Source organism: Dromiciops gliroides, chromosome 1, assembly GCF_019393635.1.
Source record: "Dromiciops gliroides isolate mDroGli1 chromosome 1, mDroGli1.pri, whole genome shotgun sequence".
NCBI lineage: Eukaryota > Metazoa > Chordata > Mammalia > Microbiotheria > Microbiotheriidae > Dromiciops > Dromiciops gliroides.
In genome coordinates, this window is record NC_057861.1 from 51,794,340 (window position 1) to 51,822,218 (window position 27,879).

Consider the following 27,879-nt stretch of genomic DNA (forward strand, 5'->3'; position numbering starts at 1 on the left):
CGCGAGCTTCGGTTTAGTTCTCCTCAGGAGTTGGCGGCGGCACTGGTGGCGGCGGCAGCTGTGGAGGAGGAGGAAGAGGAGGAGAAGGAGAAGGAGAAGGAGAAGGAGAAGGAGGAGGAGGAGGAGGAGGAGGAGGAGGAGGAGCCGGAGCCATGGCCGGGTTCGCAGAGCTGGGGCTCTCGTCGTGGCTGGTGGCGCAGTGTAAACAGCTGGGCCTGAAGCATCCCACGCCCGTGCAGCAGAACTGCGTCCCCGTCATTCTGGAGGGTGAGCGGCCTCGTCTCCGCCTTGGTGATAGATGGAAAGGCCTGAGTTCAAATCCTGCTTCCACACGCCACTCAGACCGAATGTCTGAGCAAGTCTCTTTACCTCAGCCTCAGTTTCCTCATCGGCAAAGTGTCCTATTACATTATTAACAGCGCTTAATCTCGGGGTTGTTGGGAGGACACAATGAGATAATACGTGTCTAGCCGTTTGCAGACCTTAAGACCCTATAGAATTGTTACCCTTTACCTTCTCCCTCAGCCCCCATTCTGCAGCCACCATGCTCATTCTTTCATCCCCCAATTTCTTCAGTCTTCATCCTCTCTCGCCCCCATCCCCCAGCATGGTCTTATAATAATAATAATACCTAACATTTTTTTATTTGGGGGTAGGGGGCAATGAGGGTTAAGTGACTTGCCCAGGGTCACACAGCTAGTAAGTGTCAAGCGTCTGATGCTGGATTTGAACTCAGGTCCTCCTAAATCCAGGACCAGTGCTTTAACCACTGTGCCACCTAGCTGCCTCCTCATCCCCCAGTTTCTTCAGTCTCTTCAGCCTTCATTCTCTTTCCTTTGTTCCCCAGCATGGCCTTATAATAATAATAACATCTGACTTTTATATAGCACTTTCGCTAGCCTTCAATTCTTCGGTCCCCGGATCTCCTCATTTCCTTAACTCATTCTCTGCCATCTCCTTTGCCTCCAAATTCCTTGCCCTTCATCCTTCTAGGTATCCTGTGGATTCTTCCTTATGTCTGGTCCTTTCCCTCCTTTTGCCCCTCTAGAAAGAATGGCTTTCCCTCCCCTTCTCTCTCATGGGCTTTAAATTTCTTCAGGTTCCTTCTGTCTGAGGTAGCAGCTGGTCCAGAGAAAAGTCCTGGAGTGAGAATCAGGTGGCCTACCTGGGTATCACCCCGTTGGATGTTTGGCTGTGCTGCAGACTTGCTGGGGTGCCCTGGAAAAGTTATTTCCCCTATGGAAGGTGGGGTGAATCGTACTTGGGCTACCTCACAGGGATGAGATGAAAATGTATTTTAAAAATCACCTGGTAAAGGGCTCTATAAGCGAAAGGTTATTATTGTTATTGTTGTCATATTAGGTCGAGACTGCATGGGATGTGCAAAGACTGGCAGTGGCAAGACGGCTGCCTTCGTCCTGCCTATTCTGCAGAAGTTGTCTGAAGACCCCTATGGCATTTTCTGCCTTGTGCTAACACCCACCAGGTAAGGCCAAGTTCACCTAAAGTGAGGTAATGTTGACTGAATTGACTGGAGCAGAGGCTGCCTTGAGGGGAGTCAGTTGAGATAGGACTAGAGAGTTAGGATGGTAGGTGCCGGATTGAGAAAAACAGCCTCCTTCATCTGCTCTCTGCTTCCCTCAGACTTGGCTCTTGGCTGATCCGATACCCGTCCCTGTTCTTTCACACAAGCTGTTCTTCATTTCTGGAACATACTCCCTCTCTCCTTCCCTTCCTTCTCTCAGAATCCCCAAATTCTCTCAAAAGCATAGCTCAGATATCATCTCCTAAACAAGGCCTTTCTCCTCCCTCCATTCTCAGAACTCACCCTCTTGAAGGAAATTAGTGTTACATTATCATTAGTTCACAAATATTTATTAAGTCATTGGAGCAGCTGGGTGGCACAGTGGATAGAGTGCCAGGCCTGTAGTCAAAAAGACTCATCTTCCTGAGTTCAAATCCAGTCTCAGACACTTACAAGCTTTGTGACCCTGGGCAAGTCACTTAACCCTTTTTGCTTCAGTTTCTCATCTGTCAAATGAGCTGGAGAAGAAAATGGCAAACCATGCCAGCGTCTTTGCCAAGAAAACCCCAAATGGGGTCACAGAGAGTTGAACACAGCTGAAGAACGACTAAACAAAAACTTTATTAAATGCCTACCATGTGCCAAGCACTGTGCTAGGGATAAAAAAAAATACAGTGGGTAAAATAATCTCTACTTCAGAAAGAGCTGGGGAGACACATACAGAATATAAAGAAAATAGATAAAAAGTCGTTACTTACAAAGGACTTTTGTCAGGGAGAATACTGCCAGTTGTGGACATTAGGAAAGACTTCATGTAGCAGGTGGTACTGTCTTTTTTTGGGGGTGGGGTGAGGCAATTGGGGTTAAGTGACTTGCCCAGGGTCACACAGCTAGTAAGTGTTAAGTGTTTGAGGCTGGTTTTGAACTCAGGTCCTCCTGACTCCAGGGCCAGTGCTTTATCCACTGCACCGCCTAGCTGCCCCTGAACTGTCTTGATGGAAGAGAGGGCTTCTATGAAGTGGAGATGAAGGGGGATTGCATTTCAGACAGCTAATGCAAAGGCTACAGGAGATCAAGTTTCATGTGTGAGCAACAGAGAAAAGACTGTGTTTTGGGTGTACTATAGAGTTTGGGAGAGGGAGTCATACCTGATTAGCTGGATATATTGGTTGGGACGAGATTGTGAAGGACTTTAAAATATTTGAAAAGTAGCTTTAAAAAAGAGAAATATGGGGGGCGGCTAGGTGGCGCAGTGGATAAAGCACCGGCCCTGGATTCAGGAGTTCCTGAGTTCAAATCCGGCCTCAGACACTTGACACTTACTAACTGTGTGACCCTGGGCAAGTCACTTAATCCCCATTGCCCTGCAAAAAAACAAAACAAAAAAAAAAGAGAAATATGTATTTTACTTTAAATGCAATAGGAAGCTACTTTAGTTGATTGAAGGGACATGGTCAGATCTACACTTAAAGAGAGCCACTTTGGCACCAATATGTAGCATGGATCAAAGTGAGGAGAGGCCTGAAGCAGGGAGGCCTTTGCACTAATCTAGGCATGAGGGAAGGAGGCTGGTAGCTGTATGAGTAGAGAGAAGAACATTGTGGAGGTAAAAACAGCAAGATTTGGCAACTGATTGGATCTGTGAAGTCAGGGAGAACAATTAGATTATGAACCTAGGAAACTGGAAGAATGTTGGTACCTTTGACAGAAATGGGCAAGATTGGAGATGGGGAGTGGATCTGAGGAGGGGAAATAGGAGTTCTATTTTGGACATGTGTTGGAGATGTCTCAAGCACATGCAGTCTGAAATAGGCAATTGGTGATACATGAAGCATGGAGACGACAGTTGAACCCATGAAGCCACCGAGAGAGAGGGAGGGAAGGAGGGAATGAAAGAAAAGAGGGAGGGAAGAGAGAAACATGCATTTGTTAAGTGCCTACAATGTGCCAGGCACTGTGCTAAGTGCTTTACAGATATCTCTCTGGGAGGTAGGTGCTACTATTAGCTCCACTTTACAGTTGAGGAAATTGAAGCAAGCAGAGGTTAAATGACTTGTCTAGGGACACACTGCTATTGCACATCGGAGGCTGATTTGAACTCAGTCTTACTGATTCCAGGCCCAGTATCACCTAGCTCCTGAAAGTAAAGAATGGGCCTGAGCCAGATTCAAATCCTACTTCTCATGTTCATTACATAGATGACCTTAGGCAAGTCTCTTAACCTCCATGGGTCTCACTTTCCTCACCTATAAATTAAGGAGGTTGGACTGGATAGCCTCTGAGGTCCTTTCAGCTTTAAACCTATTTTCCTTTGACAGAATCTTATGGAATATCTACAGTTAGGGGGTGTGATGTGGATGAGGAGCCCCCAAAGGAGACAGAGGAGTGATTAGACAGGTACAAGGAAAACCAAGAGAGACTATCCAGGAGGAGAGGGAGATCATGTTAGATGTAGCAGATAGGTGGAGAAGGATGAAGACTGTAAAAAGATCATCAGATTTGTCAATTAAGAGACCATTGGTAACTTCGGAGAACAGTTTCATTAGTGTGATGATAGTTCATTTAGATTTATTTGTGCATTGGGATCAGTCTATCAATAGATAAACATTTAGTAAACCCTTTCTATATGTTCTGGGCACAGAAGTTAGAAAGGCAGCAATTAAACATGGCCTGCCCTCAGGGAGCTCAGAGTCTATGAGAATGAGGAATGGGCAAACCATATGCATATCAGTCAATAGATAGAAAATAAAAACAAGGTTCACTTTTAGAGTTGTTGTTGGAGGAGAAGAGGCATGAACAGCTGAGGAGATCAGGCAAGGCCTCGTGTAGGTGATGGCCCTTGAGCTGAGTTTAAGGAAATTGTAAATGGGGAAGACATGGAAAACCACCGGTACACAGGAATCGATAGAGAGGAGTTTTATGTTTGAGGAATGGTGGGAAAGCCAGTTTGGCTGAACTGCAGAGTGTCTGAAGGGAAATAATCTATCAGACTGGAAAGGTAGCTGGAGGTCAAGGAGTTTATTTTGATCTCACAGGTCCTAAAAACACAGTAGGATGTATGAATCATGAGAGTGACACAGTCATACTTGTGTGTTATGAAGAAATGTTGGAGAAGAGAATCTGGAGGCTGGCAGGAAGAGGGGAGGGGAGCCTGAACTAGGGCATCACCATGGGAGGTATTGTGGAGGTCCGATGGACAGACTTGGCAGTTGATGAGATATGGATGAAATGGATAATGCAGAATTAAGGATAACTCAGACATTGCACACCTGGGCGACTAGAAGGACTATGATGCTCTTGACAGAAATAGGAAAGTTCAGTAGGGGGAAAAGATTCTGTTTTTGACATCTCCCGTTTGAGGTACATGTGTGACATCCTTTGCAAAATATCCCAAAGGCAATCAAGAAGCATTTACTAAGCACATATTAGGCATCTGCCATGGTGCTAAGTACTGGAGATTGAAAGTGAAAAAGCAAAAATGGTCCTTTGTCCACAAGGAGTTTATATTTTGTTTGGTAACTTACTTTCTGATGGGGGAATGATGAGTCTTTTGTAGTGTAGGCCGGTGGTAATGAGGGATTCACAGTGAGAAAGACAGAAGACAGCTTTGAATTGGTGATACAGAGGTGGAATCAATAGGACTTGGTAACTACTTGGAGATAAAAAGTGAGGGAGAGAGAAACTCTGTGACTTAACAAATGGGAAACTAGATAGCCTCCCATGGTAGCACCACACAAACAAGAAGGGCAGAGGAAGAAACAGGTATTGTAGACTCATGGAGTTGGCAAAACCCTCAGAGGGTATCACATCCAACCCATTCTTCAACAGGAATCCCCACTGCAGCCTCCTGAAAAATCATTCTCAGATCTCCATCTGAAGCCTTCCAAGGGAGCCCATCCCACATTTAACAACTTACCGTACTGGCAAGGTTTTCCTTCTATCCCAGTCTAATTTATCTCTTTGCAACTTCCACCCATTGCACCTCTGGTTAAACAGAGTAAGTCCAGTTCTTCTTCTACATCAGTCAGTCAGTCAGTCAGTAAGCAAGCATTTGTTAAGTGCCCACTATGTGCCAGTCACTGGGGATACAAAGAAAGGCAAAAGACACACCTGACAACCCTTCAGATAAACACTGATCACATCTTTAATCTTCCCTTCTCCATCACACTTCCCTTAATTGGTACTTATGTGACCTAGTATCCAGTATGCCTACCATGTTGATCACTCTAATTTGAATGTGCTCTGTTTTGTCAGTGTCCTTAATGTGGTAACCAAAACAGGATGCAGTATCTCAAATGGGGTCTTGCCAAGGTAGCTACAAGAAGACTGTCCCTTTCCTCATTCTGGATGCTATTTCTCTCTTTATGCAGCCTAAGCTGCATTTAGCTTTTTTCATTGTCTTGTCACACTGTGGACTTATATTGAGCTTGCAGAATATGAAAACCTCCAGATCTTTTACATGGGAAAAATGTAGTCTAGCAACATCTCCCCCATCATCTTCTTGTACGGCTGAATGTTTGAACCCAAATGTAGAACTTGACAATTATCTCTATTTAATTCATTTTTATTAGATTTGGCTAATTGTTCTAACCTTTTAAGACTCATTCAGCACACACTTAGTACCTGCTATGTGCAAGGCACTGTGTTAAATATTTGAGATACAAAGATGAAAAATATCCTGATTTCTGCCCTTGGGTAGCTTTCATTATACAAGGGATAAGAGGTAGTATTAATTTTTTTTAATTAATTTTTTTTTTTGGTGGGGCAATGAGGGTTAAGTGACGTGCCCAGGGTCACACAGCTAGTAAGTGTCAAGTGTCTGGGCCAGATTTGAACTTAGCTCCTTCTGAATCCAAGTGCTTTATCCACTGCGCCACCTAGCTGCCCCCCTTTTTTTTTGGTGGTATTAATTTTAATGGAAAGAAAGAAAAATAATATATTAATGGAAAGAGAGATGGATGAAAAGCTGACATGGAGATAGAATTCAAAGGGCTTGCTTTGCAAGTGATTGGATATAAGGAATGTGAGGTCTCAGGCCTGGGTGACTGGACGGATAATGGGTCAACAGAAATAGGAAGGTTGAGAGGTGAGGCTGGTTTTGGTGAGGTATTGGGGCAGGAATGGGGAGGTGATTTCCATTTTGTACCTGGTGAACTTGAGGTATAGGCAGGACCATCCCAATGGTCTAATAGATGAAGTATGGTGGTGTTCAGGGGAGAGATTAGGGCTGGATACATAGGTGTGGGAGTCATCTCTATAGAGCTGAGGATAACTGAACCGATGGGGACATCAGAGATCAGCAGAAAGACAGAAAGGAAAAGAAAAGAGCAGAGACTTAGCTGGCTGGAGGAGGATGAATGACAAAGATAGGAGATTAGGGAATTAGACAGTCCTAGAGAACCATGGGATAGTGGTGTCACCAGTACCAAGAGGATATCCAGCAGGAGGTTAGTAGTGTCAAGCTACAGAAAGGTCAAGGATCATGAGGGCAGAGATAAGATCATTGGGCTTACCTATAAGGGGAAAGAAGGCAGCTAGGTGGTGCAGTAGAAAGATCGCCAGGCCTGGAAGCAGGAAGACCAGAATTCAAATTTGGCTTAAGACATTTAGTAGCAGTGTGACCCTGGGCAAATCACTTAACCCTGTTTGCCTCAGGTTCCCTCATCTGTAAAATGAGATGGAGAAGTTAAGGGCAAACCACTCCATTATCTCTGCCAAGAAAACCCCACGTGGGGTCATGAAGAGTTGGACTCAACAAAACAACAAATAAGGGTCAAAGGGGAGATGCAGATCTGACATTTGAAATAAGATCACCAAAGGCTGGAATTAAGAGGAGAGGTCCAAGGACTGATCCCTGAGGAACCACACATTAAGGAGTCAGGAAGAAGATTAGGAGGGAGAGGAGTATGTCTGAAACCATGAAAATAAAGAGTACCTAGTAGTGTTAAAGGCTGCAAATAAGTCCTGTAGAATGAGCACTGGAAAGAGTCCTCTGTAGACGGCCTTACCTAGAATTCCAGCAGCAAGGGAGGTAAGGGGTGGGGGTGCTCCAGAATGAAATTTTAGATGAGATATAAAAATCAATGGGAGATTGAGGATTGTGGAGGTTTAAAAATATTATTAGGCAGATGAAAAGGAGCCAGAGGAAAGGGAAAATTCTCTTTTTCATTTGTAAAATGGAAATAATGACACTTAAACCACCTTACCCAAAAGGGTTCTTTGAGATCAAATGAAATAATATACATGAAAAGGCTTTGCAGTCATGAGACATTGTATAAATGTAAGCTCTCACTACTATTTTTTCCCCTTAAATTAAATTTTATTTTCAGCTCCCTCTCATCTCCCCTCCCTCCAGTGAGAAAGGAAGAAAAACAAAACTCATTACAAACATATAATCAAGCAAATCAAATTCCCACATTGGCCATGTCTGAAAAAATGTGCTTCCGTCTGTACTCCAGTCTATCAGCTCTCTGTCTGGAAGTGGGCAGCATGTTTTGTTAGGAATCCTCTGGAACAATGTTGTTCATTAGGTTTTTTTGTCTTTATAATACTGTAATTATACAGTCATCCCTTGACATTGACTGGGGTTAGGGGTGTAGAACCCTCTTGAATGTAAAAAACTATGAATAACTCTAGGCCCCACCCCCAAGCCTTTATTTTCTGATCCTTTTTTTTTTTTAATTTTTTTTCTGATCATATTTTTGATGATATTGATTTAATATACAAAACAAGTGAAACAACACACTACACCTATAAAAAAGTTGTAGTTTCTATGTGAGAGAGATTAGTATCTTGCACACTATGCAATCTGAACAGCTACTGGTGTTGCTGCTTCACAAATTTCCTTCCTCAAGAAAAGCAAGGAAAAGTGTAGGAGAAAGTCATATGACTTGAATCTGGATGGTAGAGAGACCAAGTGGAGGAATGCCCATAAAGAATGCATGGCCGGGGCATCTAGGTGGCGCAGTGGATAGAGCACCGGACCTGGAGTCAGGAGTACCTGAGTTCAAATCTGGCCTCAGACACTTAACACTTACTAGCTGTGTGACCCTGGGCAAGTCACTTAACCCCAGTTGCCTCACACACACAAAAAAAGAAAGCATGCATGGCCTATAATTCTTTAGAACCCTGAAACTTTTAACAAAATTTAACTTATTATAATAAATTGTGTGTGTGTATTTATGGTAGCAAATGATAAAATAGATGAGCAGTATTAATACAATAGACTAATAACAATTATGCATTTATAACTTAATAAAATTTTTTTAAGTTTTCTTTACATGCATGTCATCTGCAGTTTTCCACAGTATGCCACAGATCTCCAAAAATTCCCATTTAATTATTGATGGCCAACCAGAAATTGTCTAGAGATGACTGGTTGTTTTGGTTCTGCTCGCTTCACTTTGCATCTCTTCATATAAGTTTTCCTAGATTTCTCTGAAATCATTCTGTCTGCTTCATCATTATTTTGCAGAATCACATTCATATACCACAACTTGTTTATTCCCTATTTGATGAGTACCCCTTTGGTACTCATTGTGATTACTAGAAGAGCTGCCATAAATATTTCTGTATAAATGGCTCATTTTCCTCTTCCATTGATCTCTTTAGGGTATAGACCAAGTAATGGGATTGCTAGGTCAAAGGATATGCATAGTTCCAAATTGCTTTTCAGAATGTCTGGACCAGTTCACGATCCCACCAGCAGTGCATGACGGTAGCTGTTTTCCCATAGCCCCTTCAGCAGGTGTAATTTTCTTTTTTGTCAGCTTTGACATTCTGACGGGTATAAAGTAGTATCTCAGATTTCTTTTAATTTGCATTTCTCTATTAGTGATTTAGAGCATTTTTTCATAAGCCTATTGATATCTTGGATTTTCTCCTCCTAGTCATATCCTTTGACCATTGATCCATCAGGGAATGGTTTTTATTGTTATAAATTAGACCTTTATCAGAGAGATTTGCTATAAAGATGTTTCCTAATTTCCTTCTTCTAGTTTTAGTTGAAATTGTTTTTTGTGTAAAAACTTTGAAATTTTTTGTTACCAAATTGTCTGTTTTATCTCCTATGACCCTCTCTATCTCTTTTGGTCATGAACTTTTCCTCCAGCCATAGAACTGATGGGCAGTTTCTTCCAAGCTCCTCTGATTTCTTTACAATGTTGGCCTTCATGTCTAAAGCACATACTATTGTTTTTCTTTCTTTGTTCCCTTGTCACTGTCGATCTGAAGACAGAGTGCTCTGCTTTACAAGGATAAAGTATGGAAAGCATTATATGTTAATGATAATTAGTCGTAGTTAGTATTAGAAAAATAAAATAGCAAAGTTCTTTGCCCTTAGGAGGAATAATCGTAAAAGCAGTCACTCACATACACACACACACATACACACCAGTCTAACCCTTGAAGAACAGTCTGAAATCAATAGAAATAATAGATATCTGGGTGTTCTGTATCATAGTATTAATTTGAGATATACCTACAAAATAATTTTCTCCTGTAGAATAACAGAGACCCCGTTTTGCCACTAACCACTTACACATTCTCGACGAAGTCATTACTCCTCTCTGCCAATTTCTGCCTATAGAAATGAGGGGGTTGGAGCGGAAAATCTTTAAGGTTCCTTGCAGCTTTGAAATTATTTGTTTCCACTGTCCATGCAGAGCCAGGCTTATCTACCTGTATACCTGGGGAAGCCTGGGGTAGACCCTATCTTGTACTTAGGAGTCTTTAAGCAACTTTATCCCATGCCTCAAGGATCCGTGCTTGGCTGTCTGCTACTTAATGTGTTCTCAGCTACTAAAGGCATGGTTGGCATCCTTCTCAGATTTGAAGGGAAAGTAGGGCTGGACTGGCAGGACAGCTGACATGCTGCATGATGGAGGGTGGCTTTCAACAGAGACTGACAGGCTAGAACATTGGTCAAGAGCTAATCAGATGAGATTTGATAGGGACGATAAAGGTGACGTCCTGTACTTACATAAAATAATCAACCTCACTGGTATAAAGTGGGGAACATCAGGTCATCTGAGAAAGAACTGGGTTTGGGTGGGCTGTGAACTGCCCATGGGAGGTGCCGCCTCTTAGGAAGGACGGTAATAAGCTCAGGCATGTATGTTGGGTGGCCTGGACGTGCCCGGATTGGCTGGAGAAGCTGGGAAAGTTTCGCATGGATGAGAGAAGACACACTGACTGACCCTGAACCAAGAGCTAGACTTACTTTGCTTGGCCCCTGAGAGCCTAGCTGAGAGCCCAGGCAGAGACCTGATGGAAGGAAGACTCCCCAGCCCATAGGGCTTCCTTGACAAGGGGTGGGTTCTCCTTCCCCAGAGGGCTTTGAGCAGAGTTTGGACGATCATTTGTGGAGCAGGCTGTGGAGAAGATTCCTGTTCAAGTACAGCTTGGAGATACCCTCTGAGGGCCCTCCCAGTTCGGGGGCTCAGTGTTACTTAGGGTGGTCTTGGGCATGTTATGGGAGTCAAGAAAATGTTTGTGGGCTCCGTACCAAATAGACATGAGAGGCTGTGGTTGGCGTAGGGGACTTGGAATTAGGAAGATCTGGGTTCAAGCTCTTCACTTCCTTGGCACCAGCTGTGTGACCATGATGGGCAGGTCATTGAATTCCCTTTCAGTCACTAAACATTAAGTGCCTGCCTCCTATGTCTCAGGCGCTGTGCCAAGCACTCGGGATACAAATATGAACAAGATAGACAGTCTTTGCCCTCAGTTTCCTCATCTGTGAAGTGGAAATAAGAATACCTGTAGTTAGAGTTTCCAAAGCACTATTTAGGTGTAATGTGGTGGTGGGGTTCTGTCTTGCAGGGAACTGGCCTATCAAATTGCTGAGCAGTTCCGTGTCCTTGGGAAGCCACTGGGCCTGAAGGACTGTATCATCGTTGGTGGAATGGGTATGTGAACCCTGGGTTTAGCTATCCCCTCAGTAATTCTCAGTCATGATAACAGAGAGTGCTGCCTTGGGGAAGGGTCTCTTCGGGTCCTGATAGTTACTTTCCTGCTTTCCCTTCCTGCTTTGGATGCCTGCAGACATGGTGGCCCAGGCCCTGGAGCTGTCCCGCAAGCCCCACGTGGTCATCGCAACACCAGGCCGCCTGGCCGATCATCTCCGAAGTTCTAGCACCTTCAGCATCAAGAAGATCCGTTTTTTGGTGAGCCCTGACCTATCTCCCTCAATCCTCCCCATTCTTCCTAGGCTGGGGTCTCGGGAGTCTGCAGTCAGGAGCTAGGGGCTTCCCGTCAGGCCTTTGAGAGGCTGTCATCCATTGCCTCAGGATGGAGAACTGGACCTCGAGACACATTCCATTCAGCAGATGTTGGACGCTGATCACACGCTTGCTCTTCGTGGGTTCCTGGGGTTCCCTTTTTATCTTCTTCCAGCCCTGTCAGCCTTCCTGCTGTGTACCTGTGGCAGGCCGTCCTTCTCTCCCCAGACCAGGAGCTGGTTTAGGTGCCCTTCTGCCTCCAGGAGGCTCCAAGCCTGGCTCTTCTCATTACATGTTGGGTTACTGGACCTTTCTACCCCTGCGCTTCCTGCTGTCAGTGGAGCTAATGCACTTCCCACACTGCTTAGGCCTTTTCCAAGGCAAGCCTTGTGCCAACCCTCTGGCTGCCATAATTGTGACCCCCCCTGTTGCCAGGTGATGGACGAGGCTGACCGACTGCTGGAACAGGGCTGCACCGACTTCACCAAAGACTTGGAAGTGATCTTTGATGCAGCACCAGCCCAGCGACAAACACTCCTCTTCAGCGCCACCCTCACGGACACGTTAAAGGTTCTCCGGAGAATCGCTTCTAATAAGCCTTTCTTCTGGGAGGCCCAGGCTGAGTGAGTAGCACACCCTGTAAAGAGCTGACCTGGGGCTGGGAGGGGCCTGCTCCTCCCCAGCCTGATTCCCCCCCTTTCACTCACTCTGAAGGGCCACATGCCAGATCAGGCCTGGTGTCAACTACTTCTCCCTCATCTCCCTGCAGCACCTGCCCAGAAAGGAAGGGAGGGTGGTAGAGGGCAAAGAATCCTGGCAGGGGCGGCAAGATGCTGGGTCCTGGGCTCCATCCCTGACTGTGCCTCAGCCTTGCTGCTAACGTGACAGGAGAGAGCCTGTGCCCCTTGGAGCCCGGGAAGAGTGGTGACAGCTCTGGAGACCTCATCCTTAGGCAGCCTCTTTCCAAGGGCCCTCCCTCTGCCCCACGACCAGCAGAGATGGAGGGGAGCCAGTCCCCAAGTATCAGCCTTCCCCTTCACCACCCTCAGGGTCCGCACCGTGGAGCAGCTGGACCAGCGCTACCTGCTGGTGCCTGAGAAAGTAAAGGACGCCTACCTTGTCCACCTGATCCAGACCTTCCATGATGAGCACGAAGACTGGTCCATCATCATCTTCACCAACACGTGCAAGTAAGTTGGGGAGGCCATATAGGTCACAGCCAACGTCTCCAAGGCTTTGTTCTACAGCTTCCCTGATAAAGGGCCACTCAGCACCCCCCATCATGGGAGATTGGCAAGGAAGGAGCAGAGGTGGAGCTTAACCTCCCCCCCCTCCCCCGGGCCTTGGCTCTACCCCTGTTACTGTCTTGTCTCTTATACTCTGTCCCTGAGACCCCAGGGTGCCTCCAGAAGACTGTTTTTTTCTTTTTCTTTTGAAGGACTTGCCAGGTATTGAACATGATGCTGAGGAAATTCAACTTCCCTTCTGTCGCACTCCATTCCATGATGAAGCAGGCAAGTTGCGGGGGCTCCTGGCTCATGGTGCCCCAGGAGGCTGCTCTTCCCCATCAGGGTCTGTGTGCCCGGGCCAGAAAGATGCTGTCCTCAAACCTAGCCCTGGCGCCTCCTTTTTTCCTGCTGCACTGAGTGGGAGTGGGGTGGAGGTAGGCCTAGAGATAGGGAGTGTGGCTCCCTGAGGCATTTCTTTCTCCCCAACAGAAAGCTCGTTTTGCTGCTTTGGCCAAATTCAAGTCTAGCGTCTTCCGGATCTTGATTGCGACAGATGTGGCATCTCGGTAGGGGGGAAAAGGCCCCAAGCTAGCTCCGGACTGAGGGTCCCAGCCTCCCCTTCTTGGCCTCTTCCCAGCACACAGACATTCAAGGCACCAGGGAGGGCTGGCTTGGGGTACATGGTCTAGGGACAGTAGGAAGGTATTGGAAAGAGCTCTGAATGGGGGCCTTGATTTCTAGTATTGACTTGTGACCTTGGGTAAGTGAGTTCCCCTTTCTGGGCCTCAATTTATTCCTCCATCAAATGGGGATAATAATCCCATTCTTGCAGAACTGTTGTGTTCTTGGGGCTTCCATTCATTATCAAATGAGTTTATTGGATAGAAAGGTGCTTTGAAAAGGGAGTACAGTGTTAGAAGAGGTTATTGATTTAGAAAAGGGGTGTTTTTCCAGTGATAGCAGGGTTTTCATTACAGTGTGGCTTTCCCTGTTGTCATTCCCAGAGGCTTGGATATCCCCACAGTGCAGGTTGTCATTAACCACAATACCCCAGGCCTCCCTAAGATCTACATCCACCGAGTAGGGCGGACTGCCCGGGCAGGTGAGCAAAGCAAGGTCTGAGGATGGGGATACCAAAGAAGGGAGGGGGAGGGGGACTGCACCTCTTTTGGACTCCTTGGCCCCACAGACCAGGCCCCTGTCTGCCATACAGAATGGCCTTGGGCCAGGGTGAGCAGTGGCCCCCAACAAACCATGGGAGCCCTGGGCTGGGAGAGGCAGGGAGCAGAAGTGCCCACCTGGTCCCCCTTTGGTGACTTCTCTTGGCCTCTTCTCAGGGCGTCACGGCATTGCCATCACACTTGTGACTCAGTATGACATACACCTGCTCCACGCCATCGAGGAAGAGATCAGTGAGTGATGCCCTATGTCCGCTTGGGTCTGACATGGCTGAGGATGCTTCTGAGGGCTCCCAGCACCCTGGATCTCCAGGGAAGAGCTCTTCCTGCCCCTGCCCCTGCCCCTGCCCCTGCCCCTGCCCCTGCTCTCACTGCCCTGCCCCCGCCCCTGCCCCTGCCCCTGCCCCTGCCCCTGCTCTCACTGCCCTGCCCCCGTCCCTGCCCCTGCCCCTGCCCCTGCTCTCACTGCCCTGCCCCCGCCTTTGCTCTGTCCCCTGCAGAGAAGAAGTTAGATGACTTCAGTGTGGAGGAGGCCAAGGTCCTCAAAATCCTCACCCAAGTCAATGTGGTCCGAAGAGAATGTGAGATTGTGAGTGGGGCAGCAGCCTGGCGGGGGAGGGGTGGCCAGGGCAGCTCCCGGCATTGTGGGGCTGGAAAGACTGCGAGGCAGTCTAGTCTACACCTGCCCAGAGCAGGAAGCCCTTCTAGGGCTGCCTAGAGAGATACCGGCCCCAGCATGCAGAGGCCTCTGATGAGGGGGCCATGGCCTGGTGGTAAGAGGTTCACCTTGGGCTCAGCCACATGACTGACCCTGGGATAGTGCCCCTGTGTCCTCCGTGTCTCCATGTATAAAATGAGATTAGACGGAGACTAGGTGTCTTGTGGAGTCCTTTCCAGCCCTGACTTTGCATACTTCTAATTCTGTCTCACTCTATTCCAAAGATAATTAGGGGAGCTTCATGAAGGACTCCAAGGTGTCTCCTTTGGTCCCTAGCCCTGCCCTTCTAATGTTTCCATCAACTCTTTACTCCCTAGAAACTGGAGGCCACAGACTTTGATGAGAAGAAAGAGATCAATAAGAGGAAGCAGCTGATCCTAGAAGGGAAGGTTGGTGCCCTGGGGACCCTGGGGGGGCGGGACTTGAACAGCATTGGTCAGCTGGGGACCAGAAGCAGGGCAGGCTGGTATGTGACATGGCTCTGCAGGACCCAGACCTAGAGGCCAAGAGGAAGGCAGAGCTGACCAAGATCCGGCAGAAGAATAAGCAGTTCAAGGACCGTGTGATGCAGACGCTGCAGAGGCGGGCAGCCTTGAGACTGAAGAGGAAACGGCAGAAGCGGAAGCAGAAGCAGAAGCCACCACTGACAGCCAAGGGGGAGAAAAGTGAGGGCTGAGTCTGAGCCCCTGCCCCTGCCCCGTCTGGGGCCAGGACCCTCAATCCCCCCAACCCCTCTTTTCACGGTATTGGGATGGGGTCAGCACTAGAGGGCAGCCAGAGGGTGCCTGGCTCCTGCCACATGTTCCTGTGACTAACTTAAAATAAAAAATATTGAGTTCTACAGTTTAAGAAGTGCACACACATGTACACGCCCTCACCAGCCTACTGGGCACTGCTAGGGTCAGGGGGGAGGATGGGGAACAGGGGCAAAACAGGGAGAAGAGCCTAGCACCTACAAGGCACTCATTCTAGTCCAGTTTTTTCCTGACACTGTGACCATAGACAAGTCCCTTCTCTCCAGGCCTTAGTTTCCTCCTTTGAAAATGGGGCAGCTAGATGGCGCAGTGGATAAAGCACTGGCCCTGGATTCAGGAGGACCTGAGTTCAAATCTGGTCTCAGACACTTGACACTAGCTGTGTGACCCTGGGCAAGTCACTTAACCCCAGGTGCCTCAAAAAAAAAAAGAAAGAAAATGAATGATCCTGCTCCTGGGCTTATTCCCCAAGGAGGCTAAAGATAGAAACAAAGTATTTGTAGAAACATCCAGGTACCAAAAGAATGGAAACAGTGGATGCCTATCGGCTGGGGGATGACTGGACAAACCATCGTTAATAGCTGTCATTTCTATAGAGCCAGCCAGGCCCTGTGCTAAGTGCCTTACAATTATCTCTTTGGTTCCTCACAACATCCTTGCAAAGTAGGTGTTGTTAGTATCTCCATTTCACAGTTAGGAAACTGAGGTAGGCAGCAGTGAAGTGACTTGGCCAGGGTCACACTGCTAGCCTGTGTCTGAGGTCAGATTTGAACTCTGGTCTTCCTGACTCCAGGTAGTTTACTAGGTGGATACTATGTGAATATTATTTGCAGAAGTGACAGGGATGTTTTGTACAAATACATCAGCAAAAGAACCAAGAGTATAATGTAAACAATCACAACAATAGCATAAAAGGGAAAATCATTTAAAAGGAAGCTAGGGTCCAAGTAATAAAAATCAATAGTGATCCCATAGACTAGGGGATGAAAATGCCCCTTAGTAAGGTGGTGGCCATCTGCACTGGGAGACTTCATCAACCTCAGGAGTTTTTTTCTTAAGTCTTGTTTCAATCAAAGGACCACAGAAAATACAGTGATGCAAAAATAAAGGCACCAATAAAACTTGAAGAAAGTGGGGGGGGGACCAGAGGGGTTCTTAACCTTATGTGGGTCATGCACCTCTGGCCATCAGACCTGCAAAACCTATGATCCCCTTCTCAGGGTTTTCAGTTGCAAAAAAATTGGTATAAATTACAAAGAAAATCAAATTTCTTGAAACTAAAATGTAAATCTGATTCTAGTCCTATCCCTTTCCTTTAGGTCTCTAATCTGGGTGTGGGGGGTGATTGTGGAGGGAAGTCGGTTACTCCCCGGAACATTGTATGGTCCAACCGAGGAGGCACTGAGAACACTGGCTCTCTCCTTTGTGAGATGGGCTGAAACTAGCCCCAGACCTCTTCTCTTCAAAGTGCCAAGTAATGAGGGTCAGCTCTTCAGGACCCTCCCATAAACTTTATGATGTGGTGACTAGGTGAATAATACATGAATTGAATGAGCAACAGGGACAGGCACAGGAAGTTTAGAAATTTAATTTCCCTGGACAGTCATTGCCCAGATACTAAAAAAACTACAAATTCGAAGTCTCACAAATGAACCCTCCCCCACCACAACTGTCTTCCCTGGCATCTCCCCTCCCCGTGCCCACCCCTTCCCCTTCCATGTGGACTAGAAGAGGAAGCCAGCTGCTCCTCCCAGCAGCAGTACTGCCTGGGTCCCTCAGACCACCCTAACTAATGGGGAGAGGAGCTAGAATTAGGGACCTGCCCCTCACTGGGGACATTTAATATCCAGCCCGGGGCATCCCCTTCATGCCAGCTTTAGGGGAATGGCCATTTCTAGGGCAGTCAGAACTGGAGGAAGATGTGGGGTGAACTGGGTTCCTGCCTCTCTTCCTGGGAGGGGCCAAAGCTCTAAGGAGTTCAAGGTTACCTCCTCCTCCTCCCCCCCCCCCCCAACCACAGCCCATCTGGACATGCCCCAGCCTGAGGGCCTGAGTCAGAGCCCAGCTTCCGGCCTGGGAAGTCTTTCCTCCTCCTCCTCCTCCTCCCGTGACTCAGATGCCTAAAGGCAGTCAGGCCTGGCTGGATGGGGCTGGAGCTCCCTGAATCCAGTATCCCACCAGGAGTTGGAGGGGGCTGAGGGAAGGATTGCTTTAAATAGAAAACTACTGGAAAAAAATTGCAAATGTCCCACCCCCTACAAAAGCCATGCCCCATTAGCCACCACAGACCCCATCTTGGCCAGGTTTGAAGGCTAAGGAAAGCATCCAGGCCCTCCCACCCTTGGCCCAGCCGCCCCATCCCATGAACACCCGTCATGGGGCACCATCAGCCAGCCGGGCCAGGCCCTGGCGCAGCTCGCTCAGCTCACAGATCTTGACATCCAAGAGCTCAGTAGCCCTGAGCACCTCGGCCCGGGCACGCTCCCGTTCTCCTCGAGCCTCCTCCAGGCTGCGCTGGGTGCCTTGGAGCTGCCGCTCCATCTCCGTGTACCGGCTCTCTAGCTCCTGGGTGTGGAAATGGGAGAAGGGTACACTGGGATCACTGCCTCCAGGAGGCATATGGGCCTCCCCATCCCAACATGTAGCCCAGGGGAGCCTGAGGCAAGCACTGGACCAGGCAGGGATGTGGGGGCAGGGCCAGCTAAAATCACAGGGTGGGCACGCGTTCTGGTCCCCTACCAACACCGCACCCTTGCTGTGAAGGATTTCTCTAGGAAGAGATCTGTCTGGTCTGGGAGTCAGATCTGGGGTGAAATCCTGGCTTCGGCACAAACTCCCTCTAGGACCTTAAACCTCCCTCCCAGCCACCACTCCCCTCACTCTAAAAGCCCCCTGTGACCTTTACTATTTCTGATTGATTTCTACTGCCAGTGTGGTCCAGGGGAAACAGCACTGAAGACCTGGGTTCAAATCTAACCTCTGACATTTACGCCCTGTCTGACTTAAGACCAATCACTCTGGGCCTCAATTTCCTCATCTGTACAATGGGCAGATTGGACTAGGGGACCTCTGGCATCCTTCCAGCCCTATCAGGGCTACCCGTGCACCAGTGACCGGGTGCCACAGGAGGTGGGCATCGTCAGGGAAGCCTCTGCCTCTCGGCCAGGCCTCCTGGTTCACCTGGAGTTTCTGCAGGGCCTCCTCCCGCTCCCGTTCGCTCTCTGCTTCCCGGTGGCTGCCCTTCTGGCTCTTCAATATCTGGATCTCCTAAGAGTGGGAGGGGTGGGGTTTGGGAGTCAGGGTTGAGGGTCAGGTGTCTGGTGCAAGGGTCAAAAGTCAGGGATGAAGAAGTTAGGGGGTTAGAGAAGCAGTAGGATGGATGCCAGGGGGAAATTCCCTGGCTCACTGTGTGACCTCCAGCATCGGGTTTCCCCTTGGGGCCTCAGTCTCCCCCTCTTCGAAATGGAAATCATTCTAATAATATACACTGCCTATCCCGTCAGGGTGTTGGGAGGAAAGTGCTTTGTAGGCACTAAATAAAACTATAGACATGAAAATGAATATGGGGAAGGGAGAAGTCACAGTCCCGCCCCCACGGCTCTAGCCCCGCCCCCCCTTTTCCAGGCACACGCACCTCATCCTTGGTCTTAATCAGCACCTCCAACTCCTCCAGCCTCTGGCTCAGCCCGTCCTTCCCGCTCTCCCCAGGGGTCTCCGAGGGCCCCTGGGCCTCTAGCTCAGCCACCTGCTAGGCAAAGGGCCCTGCATCAGCCCTGCTCCTGTTCTGCCCTTTCCTCTCATTACAAGACACCCCTCTACTCCCCCCACCACGATATCTGTCTCAGATGAGGAGCATCTTGAGGGCCCACGGGGCCATAGAGCAGGGCTGCACCCACAATTCTTACATCTGAGGCAAACTCGGCTGAGTAGGTAGGCAGTAGGCAGCGTGGAAGAAAGGCGGCCCTGCCCCAAGTAGAGTCAAGTTGAGAGGTGGTCTCCCAGAGCCTGGGGCACAGCTACCCTTGCAAGCACCTGGAGAGGGGGGGTAGGCCCCAAGACCCCAGGATGGGGTGGTCACAAGACCCAGAACACTGCCATGGGAGGAAGCACACATCTCCTGGGCATCAACATCTTGTTGCAAAGTCCCCTCTTCCTGGCCTTAGGTTCATCTCTTATTAACAAGCCCTGCACAGCCCGGCCTATGCCTACCCGCAGTCGAAGCCGCTCTGTCTCCTCCTGATAAGCCTCCAGCTGCTCCTTCCATCGTTCCACATTGGTATTGGCCTCACGGAGGGCGGCCACCAGCTTGTTGTTATTGTCCTGAAGGGTGAAGAACTCTGCTTCCCACTGCACCTCACCCACGGAGCTGGGGAGACACAGGGAGATGAGGGGGAGGCCCACGCTATCATGCTGGGGGGGGGGTCGTGTGTGAGTGTGTGAGTATCTGAGTGTGTATGTGAGGTGTGTGCATGTGCATGGGAGGAATATGGAGTGAGTATGATAGTGTGTACATATATGATATGAGTGTGAATATGACTGTGTATGAGTATATGTGTGAGACATGTGAGTGCTCATAGACCTTTCCCCAAAGCCTGCCCCTCCCCAAGACGAAAAGCTGCCCCTTTACCCCTCTGACAGCATCTTTTTGAGCCGCTCCCGCTCGGTGGGGCCCGGGCCATCGGCACTCTGACTTCGGAACAGCTTCTCATCCCCAGGGCCATTGGTGCCAATCAGGGGGCTTGGGGGCACCTGGCAGAGAAATGGGATTGTGAATGGAGCTCCCAATTCTGGCTAGTTGGCCCCCAAAAGAAGGCAAAGGCAGGGACTGGGGTGTGAGTGAGATGGGAGATGAGCTTAGGGTTATCAATGATGTCCAGATTCAAGCTGAAGAGAGAGCTCCACACAAGATCTGCTTTCCTTTCTAATCCAGGAGACCAGAGCCTGGGTCAGGGAGTTCATCTGGGCTTCCAGTCAGGAGCAGAAGGTGGAGAGTAAGCAGAGCAGCTGGGCACAGGCAGTGAGGGCTCCCCCAATGCCAGACAGTAAGGGGAGAAGGAGCAACGTGCAAGTGACTAGCAACGTAATGGGAAAGAGCCTTAAGTCAGAGACAGAAAACTTGTCTGGACTTTGGTGTTTTCTCTCCCTTTGAATCCTTGTTCTTACTGGAGTATTGCCCATTTTAGAAATAAAAAATAAAGTTAGTTATCCATGTTAGCTGAAATCTAATGGCTGTGTCTGGGCTCCCCACAGCAGGCACCAGGGGGCACACGGTGGCAGCTACTAAAGTGAGGGCATCTGACCTTGGTAGAGCTCAAGTCTTACCTGGTAACGTCAGATCTTTTAAAATGAAACAAAGACCTCAACAGCTCTAACTTTGTGGGTTCTAGGGACCCTCCCAGATCTGGCATCCTCTGTTCTAAGGTTCCTCCCAGCCCTGCTATTCTGTGTTCTAACGGCCCTCCCAGCTCTAACTTCCTGGGTTGTAAGGACCCTCCTAGCTCTGCTATCCTGTGTTCTAAGGGCCCTCCCAGCTCTGACATCCCATGTTCTAAGGGCCCTCCCAGACCTGACATCCTGTGTTCCAATGACCCTCCCAGCTCTGACATCCTGTGTCCTAAGGGCCCTCCCAGCCCTGACAGCCTGTGTTCTAAGGGCCCTCCCAGCCCTGACAGTCTGTGTTCTAAGGGTCCCCCCAGCCCTAATATCCTGTGTTCTAAAGGCCCTCCCAACTCTGACATCCCGTGTTCTAAGGGCCCTCCCAACTCTGACATCCTGGGTTCTAAGGGCCCTCCCAGCTCTGATATCCCAGGTTCTAAGGGCCCTCCCAGCTCTGACATCCCATGTTCTAAGGGCCCTCCCAGCTCTGACATCCTGTGTTCTAAGGGCCCTCCCAATCCAGACATTCTAAGTACACAAAGGCTATGATGTCCTAGGACTAGGACTGCTCACGCTCCTCTGTTCCCAGGGTGTGGGTTTTTCTTCCCCAACCAGACCAGGAACTCCACAAGGGCCAGAACTATGCTTGGGTCTTTTCTCTCTCACAGACCCCAGCACATGGTTGGGCCCTGTCAGGGGGGACAGTGTGTCGGTTCCAACTGAATCGGGTCAAAGGGAAGAGAGTGGAGCAGTATAGGGGCCTGGGGGAGGGTCTGAGACAGCCGGAAACAAAAAGAGGGTAGTGAGGACATTGTGTGGATCAATCGCCCTACAGTACCAGCTCCCCAACTCCCAGGAAGGTGGGGCTACAGCTTAGCTCCTTCCTCTCTTCCCCATCCCAATCCCTCAAAGCAGGGGACTGACCTGGTGGGAAGAAAGGCCAAGGGCTGGGGTGGTGAGCTCCCCACCATCCTGAGACTTCTCCCGGGCCAGCCGGGCGGCCTCCTTCACCTCCTGGAACTTCTCTGCAAACTAGACAGATGTAGGTTGGGGTCAGGTGAAAGGGGTCAGGGCCACGGTCAGGGGCAGTAGCCCAGGTCCACTGTAGCCTTTCCCCTCCCTGCACCACCACCCCAGACTGCACAGCCACAGACACGCCCCCATCCTACCTCCCATCTCCACCCCCAGACCCTCTGGAGACTCCCAGACCTGAGACAGATGCTGCTCAGAAGCAAAGCCCAGCCCATAGACCGTGTTGGCTCGACTGTCTGCCCACTGCCCAAACTTCTGTGATGTCTTGGTAAAGGTCATGTTGGGGGTGACGGTGCTGTTAATGATGGCCTGGGGGAGGAAAATGGCCAGGTGGGAGGAAGCAATAGGGGCACGAATTAGGCAGCTGGTGAACTAGCAGTTTCCCAGCATTCCCTGTGTGTCACAAGAAAAACCTACCGTCCTGTGTGTGTGTGTGTGTGTGTTTGTGTGTGTACCATGGCTGTCCACCTGTGAGCTCTGAAGGCCAGAGAGTAAGGGAGGAAGCTCTGGACTTAAGACATTAGGGCTCTTCCCAAATGTTACTATTGAAGAGAATGGCCGTCCTTAGCTGGAAGTGTCAAGCAGCCAGGTCCACATGTGGACCTTGGGAAGGAAGACACCTGTGTCCATGCTGGTGATGTGGACAAAGGTTAGGGGTGGGGTAAGAAATCGGTTTCACAGATTTCAAGTTGGAAGGGATCCTGACCCTCACTTTACAGATAAGGAAACTGAGGTCAGGAAAGTTAAGTGACAGAGGCATGCGTGGTGTTGGGGCTAGCCGGGGAGTCACAGACCTTGGTCCCGCCCACACTGATGATTCGGTACACATTCCGGGTGGCATCATAAAAGTAGGAGACAGTAAGGGCATGTTTGCCCGCAGGGATCCAATTCCGTTTGGTCGCTGGGTCAATTTGGAAGACATGGGCCCGAGTGCTGAAGAGAGGCTGCTCCCTGCAGAAGGAACCAGCTCAGCCCCAGGGAGGCGGATGGGACACGGAGGGTTCCGGCTCTCCATCAGGGACAGCCCAGGGAATGGAGGGGGAGGCAGGGGCTGGGATCTTGGCTCACCTCGTGGACATTGGTCAGGCTGAGGCAGAGGAGCCGAGTGAAGGCGCCCGGGGGCAGCTGAGAGCCGACTGCTGGGCCCTAGGGTTCAGTCCCTGGCAGGGAAAGGAGTCCAAATAAATCCAGAGAACCGAATACAGAAGGACCTCCAAAGGCATCTTGTCCAATCTGATCAGGAATCCTCCAACCAGGGGGAACCCAGCCCCTCAAGGGGCAGCCCAATCAACTTTGAAGATCTTTCTTTACATAGAGCCAACATCTACCGCCCTACAAAGTCCACCCACAGCTCCCACTTTTGCATTTCTGGGGCCAAGCAGACCCAGGACCAGCTTTCAAATCCTTAAAAGATGGGGATGCTCATGGATAAAGTACTGGCCCTGGATTCAGGAGGACCTGAGTTCAAATCCAACCTCAGACACTTAACACCAGCTGTGTGACCCTGGGCAAGTCACTTAACCCTCATTGCCCCACCAAAAAAAAAACAAAACCAAATACAAAGATGGGGATGCTCTCCACTAAAATCACTTCTCCAGGCTAAACACCAATTAATCAACAAGCATTTACTTAGCCCCTATTATTCCTAGGTTTCTTCATTAGACGGCATGACATGCTGGTAAATATTTAACAACAGGCTCTCCAGGAAGGGAAAAAAAGTGCTCACAACATGCTTTTAAATTTAGTCTCCATTATGTACATTAACTCTGATATTTCCAATATAGGCAATCAACAAAACAATAATAAAGCAAACCCTGAGTTGTAGCCTTTGTCAAAATTTCTTAGAAGTAAATTACACTGGAAATTTACCAATCGGCTGGTGAGTGAGCGGGTTGGGGCTGGCTCCAGCATGCTCCCCATTCCAGTCCTTTCACCATTCTGATTGACCTCCTTCGGATTAGAAACTCCCAGCCCTGGAGGCCCCTCCCTCTACATCCCGAAATCATTCCCTTGAGGCACCCTGACACAGTAGTTTTCAGGGTCAGGACATCAATTTGAAAGATGCTTCTGCTACTCATTACTAATATGACCTTGAATGAACCCCAGGAGGCCTCAGTTTCTTCTTCTGTAAGATAAGATAGTTGGGCTAGAAGATGCTGTTGTCACCCTGGGACCCTGCGTCCTCTCCAAAATGTAGGGCCCCCACTCCAGGTCCGGGGAGCCAAGGAGAACAGGCTCAAAGCCTCAGGTCAGATCCTAGGGCCAAGGAGACTGCCCCTGGGGAAAGTTCATCCTGTCCCCTACTCCCTATCCCCTCCCAACACTGACTGGGGTTCAGTTGTAGAGATCTCCCCTCAGCACCACAGGCTGGCAGGGGAATGAGGGAAAGTGAGGCAGAGCCTGGGGGTGGTCTGGGACTCTATTCTCTCCTCCTTAAAACTGCAAGGCAGGAAAAAAACAAAGAAAAAAAAAACCCTGCAAAACAGGAGTGGGGAGAGACCAAAAGCCCTGGGGGCCCTGTGGGTCCGTGAGGCAGTCAAGATAGTCAGGGGGCCTAATCACTTTCACTGAGCAGTTCCCAAACCCTTCCTTATATCCCAGACCTTGCACAATGTCGATGAGGGCCTTGAACCCTGGACTAGAGGCTTCCCAGGCTCCTGAGCAGAAAGGGAACTTAGTGATCCCCCAGTCCAACCCCCAATTTTATGGAGAAGGAAACAGAGCCCCCCGAGATGTTAAGCAGTTTGCCAAGGTCACACAGGTGATAAGGTACGTCGATGGAATTCAATCCCAGGGCCTGACCCTAAATTCAGCATTCTCCTTATTACCAGTTTTTCTCCCAGAACCCAGAAATCTAGTAACAGCACCTCCCCCACCCCTCAGCACACACATATACACATGCAAACACACCCACAAACCTGCTGCCGGGGTCTAGGCAGGAGAGAGAGGGGCTTAAATTGGCCGAAGCCCCTTGGGCCTGTGGGGCCTGTGAAGAGGATGATCCCAAGGGAGCTTGGGGGTATTTCAGCAGTCCGGGTAAGGAGAATTACCTCCACCCAACCCAGACCCTCTTCCTTCCCTCCCCCCCTCCTTTTGCAGCTGTGACGGTCACATGGGCCCGGCCTGAAACCGGACCCCCTTTCCGCCTTCACCCTGGGGGGCAGCCAACCCCCATCCTCCTATGTTGCCACCTCCAACCCCCACCCCTTCCTGGTTTCTGCTTCCTGCCAAGGATTTCCAGAAGGAAATAGTGAACTGAGACCCCGGTCTGTCCTACTCCCCCTTCCTCCAGGCTCCCTGTGAGCTCCCCCAGCCCTGCTATTCCCAATCAGATCAAGAAGCCAGGCCCATCCCCATCTGGGCTCCCCATCTCCCCTCCAGCCCTGCTAGCACTCTGGGGAGCTCCAGGCGGGGTTGGTGAGGTTGGCTGCTGAACAGGGTGAGGGGTGACATCCCAAAGGACAGCAAACCCCATCCCCCTCTCCCAGCCGGCTCTAGTCCACTCCCAGGGGGCTCTGCTGGACTCTTGTGTTGTTTTGAAAAAGTTCTTTGGGGTCAGGGGCCAGATCAGCCGGGGATAGAAAAAAAAAAACACGACTAGAAATCAAGGGAGCTAGTTCTAGCTTTCCCAGTGACTCTGTTGTTTGACTCTGAGCAAGTCCCTTCCTCTCTTTGGGCCTCAGTTTCCCTTTCTGTAAAATCAGGGTAGGGGATGAGAATCCCTTCCAGATCAGGCAGTCTGCAATCTGTCACCACCCCACCCCTCCAGCCCCCATGGAGGGTGGGCAGGGTGCAGATCTAGGGTTTACTGACTTCAAACTCCTAGAGCCTTGACACAACAGAGGGAGTCAGGGGGCTAAAATCCCCCCTAAGCCCACAACTCCTTCCTGAAGGGTAGTGTGTGCCGGACTGGAGCCAAGGTCACAGCTCCCAGGGGCCCAAGGAGTGAAACCCTTCTTCTCGAGGCTCAAGGCCCTTAGGTCCTGGATACTGGGGCACCCAGCCTCCTCCTGTCCTGACACCTGGGCTAGGCACAGGGGGTGGTGCCCACAGTGGGAAGCAGCTGCTGCGTTGAGTTGGCAAGTTGGGGCATACAAACTAGCCCTGGGCAGAGGCGTTCTCAAAGATGGGGGAGGTGAGGCTGCTTCTCTTGGTCCCCCCACCCTGAGTCACCCCTAATCCAATGTGCCCAGGTTTAGGTATGCTGTGTCTCTGAAGACCGAGAAGTGCCTCAGACTAGGGGGCTTCGTGCTGCTCGGGTCCAAGCCTTGGCTTTTGTCTCACCTCCCGTCCTGTAACTGGCGGACTTCTTTTGCTTCACTTCCCTAAGATTTTCCTCCAATCTCTAGCCCTAGGACTGGGAACCCTTATTCAAACTGTCCCCGTCTTCTTCCTCATCTTCAATCCTGGGGCAGGGAACCCTTCCCCTTCCCGAGGGCCCCCTATCTTCTCTTTCATCTCCAGCCCCGCGGCTGGGGACCTTGAGTATGCCAGGCTCTCTCACCTCCCTCATCTTCAGTCCCGGGGTTTGGAACCCTTTCTCTGCCTGTCCCCCATCTTCTCCCTCTTCTCCAACCCCGGAGCTGGCAAAGGAGGATGGGGGGCGCCCCCACCCCCTGTCTGTCCAAGCCTCTCCTGCTCCCCAGCTCCCAGTGAGGGCCCGCCGGAGGGGGCTGCGCCCCCGCTGCATCCACGCCGCGCTGGGCTGAGAAGAGCCAGGCTGGCCCTGGAGAGGGAAGTGCCCCGCGTCCCCCGCCCCCCGCCCCCGGCTAGCCTCCAGACTGGGGCTGCCCCCCGCGTCTCAGCCCGCGGCACGGAGGCGCAAACTTTGGGGAATGCCGAGGGCGCCCCGGTAGGCTGGCTCACCGGCTGGCTGCCCCTGACCGTGCGCGGGCTCCGCCTGTGTTGCCCGGAGCTGCCGCCGGCCGGGCTCCCGTGCGCTCCCCCGCTTCGCGTCGCTCCAACTTCGGGCCGGGGCTCCGTGCGCGCTGCGCCCCCGGCGGGCGGCCTCAGCGCCGCGCCCTGCCCCGCGCCGCCGCCGCCGCCGCCGCCCCGCAGCCTTTGTCTTCCCGGAGTGCCCGCCCCAGCCCCAGCCCCAGCTCCAGCGCCCCAACGCCTCCGCCTCCGCCCGCAGCCTCCAGCCCCATAGCGGTCCCGGCCCCGCGCTGCCCCCACCTCCCCGGCCCCCCCGACTTTATCTGCCTGCTCCCGGGCCCGCTCAGCGGCGCCACCTGCCGGACACCCGAGCCCCGCCCCGCGGGGACCGGTCACCGCGTGGTCAAGCGCTGGCTCCGCGTGGCACGGCGCGGCACTGCGCGGCGGGCAGCCAGGGGTGCCTCGAAGAGGAGGAGGAGGAGGGAGAGGCGGCGCCCCCGGGCTCCCGGTACAAGTCACAAACACCGAGAGAGATACAGCGTCCAGAGAGAGCTTCCACAGTGCCCGGCACATAGTAGGCGCTTAGTTAGTGTTTACTGGCTGACCGAGAAAGAGACCGTACCCCAACCATTTGGTCCCAACGGTAACGCTCCTACTGCGTGCTCGGGGCTCATGAGGCTAATGAGGATATAGGTGCCTGTGGGCACTCCCCAGCTGTACCCAGGGTCACTGTAGGCCCACCAACCTCCCTCTCCTTTATCTAGGCTTCACCAGGGTGGAGAATTGAAACTCCACCCTCCAGCCCTTAATCGCACCGAGTCCTGTGTCCCTTCTCAGTTTCCTGTATGTTCAGTATCAACTCCCTCACCCAGACTGCAGGCTCCCTGGGAGAGAGCCCAGAAGAACATTGGATTTGGGGTTGGAGGACCTGGATTCAAATTCTGGGTCTCCCTGGTGCTCTCTGGGCCTCA

The 27,879-nt window shown here is 50.6% G+C and overlaps 2 protein-coding genes across 5 annotated transcripts; one reads left to right on the forward strand and one right to left on the reverse strand.

The window, feature by feature from the left end:
- The first annotated feature begins 130 nt into the window (after positions 1-130).
- On the forward strand, positions 131-15,716 carry DDX49 (DEAD-box helicase 49). Its single transcript, XM_043975095.1, has 13 exons — positions 131-267; positions 1,363-1,486; positions 11,348-11,433; positions 11,570-11,691; positions 12,181-12,368; positions 12,795-12,935; positions 13,184-13,259; positions 13,464-13,540; positions 13,979-14,076; positions 14,312-14,386; positions 14,653-14,741; positions 15,188-15,259; positions 15,358-15,716. The coding sequence occupies exons 1-13, from the start codon at positions 153-155 to the stop codon at positions 15,544-15,546; spliced, it is 1,452 nt and encodes a 483-aa protein (XP_043831030.1). The 5' UTR covers positions 131-152; the 3' UTR covers positions 15,547-15,716.
- Positions 15,717-17,197: 1,481 nt separating this feature from the next.
- Positions 17,198-27,624, reverse strand: HOMER3 (homer scaffold protein 3). Of its 4 annotated transcripts, none has more exons than XM_043976997.1 (10): positions 27,531-27,624; positions 23,102-23,193; positions 22,828-22,984; positions 22,211-22,342; positions 21,926-22,033; positions 20,253-20,374; positions 19,835-19,991; positions 19,260-19,370; positions 18,806-18,892; positions 17,198-18,190 (listed from the first exon to the last, which is right to left on the reverse strand). In XM_043976997.1, the coding sequence occupies exons 2-10, from the start codon at positions 23,110-23,112 to the stop codon at positions 17,999-18,001; spliced, it is 1,077 nt and encodes a 358-aa protein (XP_043832932.1). In that variant the 5' UTR covers positions 23,113-23,193; positions 27,531-27,624; the 3' UTR covers positions 17,198-17,998. The 4 variants fall into 4 exon arrangements, with proteins under 4 accessions (XP_043832932.1, XP_043832928.1, XP_043832930.1 ...); XM_043976993.1 differs by lacking the exon at positions 27,531-27,624 and adding an exon at positions 26,900-27,057; XM_043976995.1 differs by lacking the exon at positions 27,531-27,624 and adding an exon at positions 24,952-25,090.
- Positions 27,625-27,879: the final 255 nt, after the last annotated feature.

Bases quoted from the DNA above. Each gene is read 5' to 3' on its own strand.
- HOMER3 (XM_043976997.1), bottom strand. The intron at 22,343-22,827 runs GTCTGTGACTCC...TTCCTCCCCCAG, and splicing joins TCAGTGTGGGCGGGACCAAG to GCCATCATTAACAGCACCGT. The intron at 19,371-19,834 runs GTAGGCATAGGC...TTTGCCTAGCAG, and splicing joins CAGAGCGGCTTCGACTGCGG to GTGGCTGAGCTAGAGGCCCA.
- DDX49 (XM_043975095.1), top strand. From the start codon at position 153: ATGGCCGGGTTCGCAGAGCTGGGGCTCTCGTCGTGGCTGGTGGCGCAG. The intron at 12,369-12,794 runs GTGAGTAGCACA...CACCACCCTCAG, and splicing joins TTCTGGGAGGCCCAGGCTGA to GGTCCGCACCGTGGAGCAGC. The intron at 14,742-15,187 runs GTGAGTGGGGCA...TTTACTCCCTAG, and splicing joins TCCGAAGAGAATGTGAGATT to AAACTGGAGGCCACAGACTT.